The following is a 10,559-nucleotide window of genomic DNA, read 5'->3' as shown; positions in this document are numbered from 1 at the left end:
CTACACAATAGGGCACACCAGTTCCATTTCTGACAATGTTTGATCACCACAGACATCAGATAAATTACAGTATTTGCTACTCTGATTTTACCTGGTGCATTTAGAATATTTCTGTATAAACGATGCAAATGACACAAATGATAAAAAATAGCAGCAGGTGCATGGCACAAGATATATACAGTATGTACAAGCTCTGGCAACAGCCATCATTTTTGCAGTTCATTTAACAATTTCCTGTGAGCTGCTTGGTTCATTGTGTTGATCCGAACAGTAGAGGTCAGTTTTTAAGACAGCCCTGCTCACTTGGTCATAGACACGCTGTGTAATGTGGAGGTAGTGGTGGGCAAAGGCTGGCAGAGTGAACAGGGGCAGGGCATACCAGGGAAGTGCCTGTAGGCGCCGGCCATGTGGAGGGGGTCCTTCAGAAGGCCCTGGACTGGAGCATGAAAACCCAGGAAGCTGGCGGACGGAGGGGACTGCGGGGCTGTAGAGGTTGAGTGATGCTGGAGGGCTGAGGGCGTGCTGCCCATCAGAGAGTGCAGAGACTGTGCCAGAGGATGTAGAGGGAGGTGGGCAGTGGGGGCTGCAGGGGTAATAGCAGGGTGGGCAGCAGTGCGGCTCTGGATGGCAGCACTACCTCCATAAACATCCCCCACCAATTTCTTCATCTCATCTAATGAGCTGGAAAGCATGAGGATATAGTTGCGAGCTAGCAGCAAGGTGGAGATTTTTGACAGCTTGCGGACTGAAGGTCCGTGAGCGTAGGGCATGACCTCTCTCAGGCCATCCATCGCCTGGTTCAGATCATGCATCCTTTTCCTCTCCCGACTGTTGACTTTCAATCTCAGGTCTTGCACCTCATCCTTGTTGAGGTCAGACCTGGTCTTGGTTTTACCGCCCCCACTGCAGCGCTTCATCCTGCCCTGGCTGGCCTCGCTGTCTTCTCTGTTTTCTCGGCAGTACGTCTGGAACATCTTGTTGGAGAAGAAGCTCCCAGCAGAGTCGTCCACCACCAGGTCTGGGGATGAGGAGCGGCTGCAGACGGAGCTAGAGTCGGAATCCATCTTGGTTGGAACAGAGGAAAGTGGTGCACAAAGTGAAAGATGGTTCAGAAATACTACCCTAAATGCAAGGAGCTTGAGTTGAAATTCTTCAGATGCTTCCTAGTTCTCTGCTTGCACGCTGTTCCAGTTCCCTGTAGTGTCACCACAGTCTCACTTCTCTCAGAGTTTGTGCTGTTCAATCTAGTGATCCAGAGGAGTGAGTCTGTCTAAACTGTCACCCTCTGGGCCCACTGGGGTGTATTTATACCACCAGCACAACAAAGGAACAATAAAGCCGCATAATGAGACACTTAGAGCCAGAGCCAATTGCAGAAGGGACACACTCTCACCCCCCTCTCACACCTCCTTCCTGCAGCCCCCACTTCACCTTCCCACACCCACATTTAACTCCCCTGATGAACCCCATAGACATTAACCAAAACAGGGGTATGTTCACATGTTGTGTTAAGCCATACACCCAGGAGTTAACTAGGACTATGCTAAAACTTCCATTAAAGATATTGGTGCATGGTGTACAGTGTATGTGTGAACATAAAATTGGATCAAAAGTACAAATGTCAGATCAGTATTTTTTTTAGATTACAACTATGTAGATGCTGGAATTAAATCACTATATACAGACATTCAAAGTAAAGAAGAGAGAGTGTGAACCACAGATGTGCTGAAGAGTGAAACACACCACATTTTTTTTGATCTGTTCCATAACACCAGATATATGATGCCTTAGAGGCCTTATTTACATATGGTATCCATGAGACACATTGGAGAAAGGTATGAAGCACCGTATGAGGTGCTTAAAGATGTAAAGAGCAGCGTTAATGGCAGACTAGGTACAATTCAACCAGGAGCTCGAGACAAAAGGGGTCAGATAAATTTGACTTGGCTCCCCAAACAGTCTGTGAAATCACATCACTATCGCTGGAAGGGGGTCCTTCAGTTGGGGAGGAGGTAGTTAAAAAGATACTAAAGAGTGGGCATAGCATTGTCTTCCCCTAATTCAACCGTAAAGCTACTAGCACTTTCTCAGGTTTATTCACACTTGCTTGACTATTTTTTCACATTTTCTTTCTCTTGATGAAGAGACGTCGGCTGTCAAGAACATGAGACAAACTATAAAGGAACTGTATACTTATCTGGGCCAGTTTCCATTAATGCCATATAACCTCCTAGCTTAATGTCCAGCATGTATCTGTTGATCTAACCTTGTGGCAGGATCAAGCTGACTTTTCAGAATCTCTCTCTGTGGTGCTCACAGGCTGGATTTCACCACTCACTCAGCTCAGGAATTTCCTGCCGCCTTCTGCCAAGCAAAGCCTCCAGTGAGGCAGATGCTAGGGGGCCAGTAGTTTGAAAATATGGGTAGCAAAAGAGATTTGCAAAAAAACAAAAAATGCGCAGGGATCATAAAAGGTTTGAGTTTCAGTTCAAACGGAAGAAACATTTTAGAGGCATCATGGCTGGAATGTGTGCACAGAGGGACACCCTGGTTTATATTTACCCAATAATAGTAGATGTTTTCTTCCAGCCATGGGCATCTTTGTGGAGCTTCATGATTGTTCTACAGCCTTGCGATTCAGTGTTTGCATATTTGTGGTTTGATTTTGTGTACAAAACCACATTATCAACATCCCTTTCTAAAGAAATACTACTTCCAAATATCATTTCTTGTTGATTTGGAAATTGCAAAAGAAATACGAATGTCTGCAAATACATGCTTTTCAATATAAACACAACATTTTGTATTATTTCAACCTCATGTTTCACACTATACTGAGATCCCTTCAGTCACTTAACATTCATGAATAACCAAAACTATATTCAAAGTCAGTGCGCATTTGACCTTAACATATCTATCCATTAATTAAATCTTCAATTGTTCTCAATTAACTTCTAATTAGAGTACAAATTTACTTTTTCCTACATATCGTTTTCCACATGGAAATGTAAATAAATAAATGACATCCTTTGTGTTGTATAAAATCCCTCCTCTCATTTGTATTTTTTTTTAGCTGTATGTGGATCAAGTTTGTTTAGTTGTTGTTAAACAATGCATCATTTCCAAAAAAATATAAATGTGGGGCTTGCGTATTTTAATTTTGGTGGACTTGCATTGAAGCTCACCTCGGTATGTGTGTCTTCTCAAAGTAAGAGATCCTTTCACTGACACACATGGACCCACAGAAAGTTAGGACTGGGTATCAAGAGGGCCCTCAGGACTCCCCACCATAGCTCCATCAGGGGGCCCGGCAGGGTGCTTTGGCTCAGCCAACATTCAGTGATATTATAATTGGGGAACCTTGAGAGCCAACACTGGCCATTTATTTGGAGCATATGGATTTTCCCATCGTTAGGCTCAGAGCCAACATGGCGGCTGGACTCTCCTCTGCTAATTGGAGCCAGGTCCTAATTAACAATGTTGGACACAATGATCCGGATTTCATTCTTTTCCATTCTTTCAGACCTTTTAATGGCTGGTTCTACAAAGCTTATCAAAATAATCAATAATGTCTCTTTAATGGTCTTAATAAATTATATATAAATTAAGAAAAAATGTTCCAAAGCTACTCATTAACTGTACATGATGTTAGATTAGTGAGATTGTCACTCATATCAACAGAATGGGGGGTACAGCACATAAGAAACAGCTAAGAGCAGTTGTGTATATAAAAGTACAATCACTAAGAATATACATACATTGATCATTGTTAGGGGGCTCTAGCTGAATAAAAAGGAGTGTAACCAGTCCTTCTCTTATTCCATTATTATTTGTATGAGCCAGATGAATCCCTTTCTCCTGCTCATTCTCATTCTTATTCATGTATTTGCAGAGGCAACGGGCCACACAGAGAGATACAAGGATCTCTGGGCTTTGTATTTTACAAATGAAAGCGTAGCCACCCTCCATGTTTCCACATAATCCTTCAATTTTTAACCCTGCATCAGAGTGTTTGACTTTCTTCTCTGGATGTCACCTTTCAGGACCTTCATCCAATTCAAGAGGTCTCTGACAGACTTGTTTTTTAGGTTTTAGAGACCTCCTTTCTGCTGCCTCACTGGGTGCACTCCAGTGAAAGTGCTCAGGTGACCAGAAAATGAGGGCATTATCATAGGCATATGCTTGTAGCGACAGAGGATCAGGCTAGATTAGGGCCTATCATGGCTCAATAAAGCGCTAAGCTGAAGAGCAAACCTGTTCTGTGTACCGTAAGGCTTCCTTCACTCTCCGCTGGTCATTGTTTAACTGGATCAGTGGCTAGATCTTCTGTACACACACACTGGGCTTTAATCTGGGCATGTGTTCAGGAGCAAACCCTACAGAGGACGCACAGCAGCCTTTGTTTACCACCATTTTTATCAATGTCGCTTGGATATCAAGGCTTTGAAATCAAGATCATAGCAGGAGAAGTGATCAGCGGGCTCAGATATGTGGAATTGGTTTGGTTTTGCTTCATCTATGGATCTAAACGTTTCCCTCTGAGTACCAATGTCTGAGGAGAGAGATATAAAACTGTTTCACAAAGTGTCTGAACGGGCCGACAAGTGTTTCTGAGAACGGGGAGTGCTGCCCTTTGTTATCTCTCACCGCTGGGACAAACTGCTCAGTGATTTATTCATTTACACTGCCTGAAACAATTGTATTATCTCTACCACAAAAAAAAGACACAAAGGCGCTATGAAAATCCCCTAGGATGTTTATGAGTCTCTAAAGAGTCCAATAACTTTCCCCTTCATCTTTAAGCGGCCACGCAGGGTCGCATGCTGTGGAGGGCTGCAGGGCGAGTGGACCAGCGAGAACTGCTGATTATAGGTAAGATAAAAGGAGTCCAGGCCTTCTCCTCTGCAGCTGAATGGGGCTCGGTCAGCAGGCTATCCCATACACTGGCCTGCTCCATGCTGCTAAAACTTCATAAATTACCCCACAATTACCCCGGGGGGGGACGCTGAGGGAGGAAAGACAGGCGAGACGGGGAAAGAATGAAAGGGGAAAGAGCAGAACTGGTTGCCGAGCAGGCCGTCATCAGGAGGTGTAGGGCCCAGGTCCAGATGTTGGCCTTCTGGCTGCCTGGACCCAAATGATGGCAGCCTCCTGAAGACTGTCACTACTAAATGAGAAAGATTCACATCTTAAAATGAGACTATGTAAAAAATGAAAGAACATATTCAACATTCTTGTTGATATTATTGTCATTATTGATATGTTACTGTATTAATCACTGCCACTTTAGGGGAACTATATGTTGTTTTTTATGTATGAAGTTACATGAAACGAATGACAATAAAAGGAATCTTGAATCTTCTTAGGAATAAAAAGTTGATTTCATAGGCAATAAAATGCACCCTATTCACTTCATTACACCACTGCTACAGCCTTACTCTGTCTGGAAGGACCAGCAGCTTATGATGGCTAATGTCAGCTTACATTAGCAAACTTTAGTTAGATATTGTTGCGAAACGGACATTATTTCTGACTTTATGACTCTTATTTAGCAAAAGTACAGAGCCTTACTTTAAGAGTTCCAATGCAAATGTCCAAGATGAAACACACACTGCCATGTTCACTCATTCACTACTCTCTATACAATTGATACTCAGGCATTTACTCAGTGTTGAGCATTAAATAAAGATTTCTGACACTTCTATTTACGTCATCACTGTTGCACAAGTGTAATTTTGGCATCTACAAAATTGCATTGTGGGTTTGTTAGCAGAAAGTTACATGCCATGGATATTTGGATGAACTGATCCTTTAAACTGATGCTATCTAGCTTCTTTAATGAATCAACAGTACAATGATATGGATTTAGTTAAAAGTGAATGAGTCTGTATTGTCACGGGAGATTAGGAAGACAGTCAACAACAGTTACTTGGCAAATCCTAATCAATCAAAACATCACAAACATGCCTTCAAGCCCATACAGATGCACACACTTCTACACGACACACACACACACACACACACACACACACACACACACACACACACACACACACACACACACACACACACAAAGTGTATCTGTTCATTGTGCTGGTCACACTTTTGAACAGTTGGCCAGTCATGGTGCACGGGGGTGGCTTTGTGTGTCGGCGGTCTGCAGACTTCTAACCCCCCCCCACCCCCCCCGGCTCCTCCATCCCCCTCGTCTCTGTTTCCCAGTCTGACAAAAAAGGGGACCTGCTCACCCAATAATCTGCCCCCCCAAAGCCCAGGCACGACTCCCGCCTTTCATCAGCACTATACCATTGTTTCAGTCTGTTACCTCCGCATGTGCTCCTTCACCACGGCAACACATGCACGCACACACAGCCCCGCCCCCCCTCCCTCGTCCCTGTCCCATCTGTGGATAGGCCTGCCATGTGTCTATTCATAAGAGTGCTGCCGGCAACACCACTGTATGTGGATGGTACATGATGCTGTCCTTTTGTGTGGGGCTCAGTCCTCATCTACTTACCGCTGACCCCAGGGTCACCGCGCACAATAACCTGAGTGTTGGTGGCCACTGGCTTTCCTCATTGGCCCGTGATTGACGAGCTGATCAATGGTCAGTGAGAGTGTGTGTGCACCCACATGTGTTTGGTTTCTATACAGCCTCTACAGGCCCATTGAATCAAGCGTGTCTGTTCTGTAAGTAACGGTCTTTTGAAGGCATCAGACTAGTTAGTGACACACAATTGACTTCTTCTTCTTTTAGCTTGATGTACTGAAATGAATAACTGCAATTTAGCTCAATAGGCACACGCCATGTCTGGACATTAGCAAACTTAAAAAGTACGGTTTATGGAGCTTTTTTGCTGTGATATTCTGTTTTTATAATGTTTGTATCTCATTGTCATTTTCATTTCTTCATCTCTCTTTTTTTCACAGCTCCACCCCCCCCCCCCCCCCCCCCACCACACCACACACACACACACACACATTCACTCCACGAGTCACCCAAGGGGCTCAGGTGGGCGATTATGGACGCACATTAAACCTTAATTCACATATGGCTGGATCTGAATACTGATGAGAAGATCTGCTCCTGTGGCACATTATCATCCAGTGTCCAACAAGGCCACAACATGGACAGCGCCTACTGCAGATCTGTAACTGTGTCCCGCAGGGCTGATGGATGAAGGGAAAACACATGCACAGTGATGCACAAACACAAAATACGAAGCACAAACTCAGAGTGGCCGTGTTGTTCCTCTTTGCTTTGCTGATAAAAACGAGGCCACGACCCTGTGGTTTATATACCTCCTGTTGTTTATCTTGTGGAGAGAAGACCTCTTGACCCGTCTCCATCATTTGAGGTCGGTGTCACACTGATGTCATTGAATAAATATGTTTCATATGCTGGTTCAGACATCATTGTTACTGAAATCATGTCAGTCTTGATACTTTTTAAAAATCTTTTGTAAAACATGACAGCCTTTGTTCAACAGGGATTTTAAAGAAGCTAAGGGTCACTTTCAAAAGAGATGTGAACATCTGCCATGAGAGGCCTGGTAGACATTTGGTAGACATACATCTGTAATTAATAATGTCAACTATCGCATCATTACATTATTATTATTCCATTATATCCCTTTATGCAACTGAGTTAGCAGCATGCACAATGCTGAAACTAGGAAATGCAGCCATTGTTGAAGTGATTTGTTACACCTGTGTTTTCTTACCATGTCAGAAGATCTGTCATGAAAAAGGTCTATTTTCAATATACTTTTAAATACATATTTAAGCTTCAATCAGTGATGACTGAATAAAGTCAAGCAGAGATGAAGCTACAGAGGGACATCACTTGAGACGTACAACTTTTCACATATGCAGTAATGATAAAGCAGTACTCATATGCCTGTATGTGCAGTGAAAGAGTCAATGGTCGCTGTCATTGTTCTTCCTCTTGATGCGTGCCATGAAGAGATCTCTTTCCGATGTAAGTGACTGAGGACAAAATCCACAGTCCTCATTCTGTGCTAAAATGTATTTAAAAGTACAGGGAGTCTTCAGAAGTCTGATTTAGTCTGGTCAAATACTTTGTTTTTACTGCAATATTCCCATGTTGTGTTTCTACCCCTCCTCTGGGAAAGGGATCTCTTAATGGCCATCATGAGCAGGCGGAACAGTTATGGTAATCACTAACTCTTTTTATTATATTTTTTATCTTGGAGTTTTGAATTATTAGTGCTGCACGTCCTATTAGCTTCTTTATTTGTTATTGCGCACATTGTAATTACACCACTGTCTGGATGTTAATTGTGTTCTATACAGCACTGTGTGAACAGCTATGCAGTTATACAGTTTAGTGGTATAATTATTTGTCACCCTATTTTAAATTTTAGTTTTGTGGCTGCTAAGTGAACTGTGGTGATTTCTAGGTTGCACATTAATATATAAAAATGCTATGCAATCACTGTGCTGTAGATGAATTAGCCAATCAGAACTAAAGACTGGAACTTAAGGCAAGTGGAGTTTATTTGTATAGCACCAAACACAGAGGTAATTCAAAGTGCTTTGCAGTAGGCGAAAAAGTGCAAAAAAAAAAACCAATTTAAAAATAAACAAATAAACTGACAGGCCCCAGTGATACTCTCAATACTGACATGCAACACCCAGCACTGATCAGCAGTCATTATGATATACAGACATGTTACCAGTTCTTCATAATAAGAGAAAGCAAGCCACCATATGACCTCATGTTTTTCTGAGAAAAGGAAAGTACTCATTTGTTCCCTCAGAGCAAAGAACAAAAACCCTGTTTCTCAGACACCATACCAGGCCGCTATGGCTGTGTGGCCTCTCCGTGGCATGAGGGCCCAGTGTAGGTTTATAGCACCTTTGTTATTGATATCATTCTTTGTCTCAGTTTTCCTGTCTCAGAGAGGCACAGGCCTCTAAGTTAGGCCCAACAGACCCTGCCCTGCTGAGTGCAGCATTAAATATCAATACATGTTTACGGGGGCCCATAAATACTCGATACAGAGAAGAAGCAATGAAAGAGAGAACCAAGTGGTGCATTTGTCCCATGTGCATGAAGATGGAAAGTGGGGCGGTGGAGGAAAGGAGAAGAAATGAAACAGAGCACTTCAGGATATCAGATGACTATCCACCTGTTGCAGCTGTTGTTGGTTGTGATTCTGTCCATGTTAAGCTTCATAATCTATTATGTAGTACAGCCTTTATTTTCAGCCACCATTAATTAATGATTTTATTTATGCACTAGTACTGAAGAGTACAAAGCATCCTTTTAAGTTTTCACTCTGCTTCATTTTGCAAATAATCTATTATTCATGATGTGTTAATTTCAAAAAAAGATTTAAGGATCCGAGAGTAATGAAGCGCTGTAAAGTTAAAAGCAGAGTACGCAGCACTTAAACAAAAAGTCCCGTAAAAGTACAGCTCTAGTGACTGTGTGGCAGTATATTTGGGGGACAGTGGGCAGGAGGGGGTGATCCTCAGCTCCGGCCTTTAAAAGATTAACCCCGAGCCCACAAAGGCACAGGGGACTATGGGGCCAGGCAGGGGCGTGAGTGGGCCGCTCACTGGTTAAACATTGGTGTTCTTGGATCTCCCGTCATTGTCTAGTTAGGAGATCTACCCGGGCCCCCGTTAGCAGCCCAGACACATATCTTGGCAGCCGGAGTGAGCCGATACAAAGGCTGTCGGTGCCCGGAGGCAGAGATGGAGATGTATGGGTCCAGGGTGGGGTACTCGCCACGTGGGGCCCGTAGTCGTAAAGCCCAAAGCAGGACAGATTGGACAGCAGAGCCACCCCCACCTTCCCCATCCTCCTCTTTCTGTGTGTGTTTCTGTGCTCTGACAGTGATAAACGGGACACACAGCCTTCCAGAACAACAAACAGACACTGCCTCATTTCCCCAATGTGGGCGAGGGCAGGCATAAAGGAGGTGCCATCCCATTAGAGCCTGGGCTCAATGCTGCTGAGGCTGATGCAAAGAGAAGGGCGGCATTTCACTGGGGCCACTCGACCAAGCCCCCCCCCCCAAGAAAGGACAGCTCTTCTGTTGTGTTTTCTCAAAAAAGTGTTACAAAAAACTCTCCTTAATTGGTGCTCCATAAAATTAGCATCTCCAAACTGATTAGATTTCCTCTCTCCTCAGTTACTATTGTGTCTCTCAGTGACCCCATCCCTGCCATTCACTTTCAGTCCTTTCACAATTTTATTGGGCATCAGAGAAAGAGGAAACTCATGTAAGAGTGTGCCCTTTGCCCTCCGTTTCTCCTCCTCCCATTTGAGTTAACCAAGTCTATCGTCCCTTTGAAACAATAGCCTTCTGCCCGGCCGCTGAAAAGTAAACTCATGATAATACATTCAATGTTATATTAAACTGGCCAGAGGGGACGCTTCAGTGTCATTTCACTTTCTGGCTTAGAATTTCACTTTCAGTGAACACTATTGTGTTTTTTGTTTATTTATGGTGCAAAACTTGTGACTTTTTGTCATCCCCGAAACCTCACATCAGCAGAACTATATGAATGACCACGGGGGCTAC

The 10,559-nt window shown here is 43.5% G+C and overlaps 1 protein-coding gene across 1 annotated transcript; it reads right to left on the bottom strand.

Annotated features, from left to right (window-relative positions):
* Nucleotides 1-299: 299 nt before the first annotated feature.
* olig4 (oligodendrocyte transcription factor 4) lies at nucleotides 300-1,064 on the bottom strand. Its single transcript, XM_038728278.1, has one exon. It carries the CDS (start codon nucleotides 1,062-1,064, stop codon nucleotides 300-302), a length of 765 nt encoding a protein of 254 aa, XP_038584206.1.
* Between the last annotated feature and the right edge of the window lie 9,495 nt (nucleotides 1,065-10,559).

The sequence above is a fragment of the Micropterus salmoides genome, unplaced genomic scaffold, assembly GCF_014851395.1.
Source record: "Micropterus salmoides isolate LMB-PRFRI ecotype aquatic unplaced genomic scaffold, ASM1485139v1 Ms_hic_scaffold_19, whole genome shotgun sequence".
Classification (NCBI taxonomy): Eukaryota; Metazoa; Chordata; class Actinopteri; order Centrarchiformes; family Centrarchidae; genus Micropterus; species Micropterus salmoides.
The sequence above is the reverse complement of the archived record's forward strand: the minus strand, read 5'-3'. Positions and strand labels throughout refer to the sequence as shown.

Bases quoted from the DNA above. Each gene is read 5' to 3' on its own strand.
- olig4 (XM_038728278.1), bottom strand. From the start codon at position 1,064: ATGGATTCCGACTCTAGCTCCGTCTGCAGCCGCTCCTCATCCCCAGAC.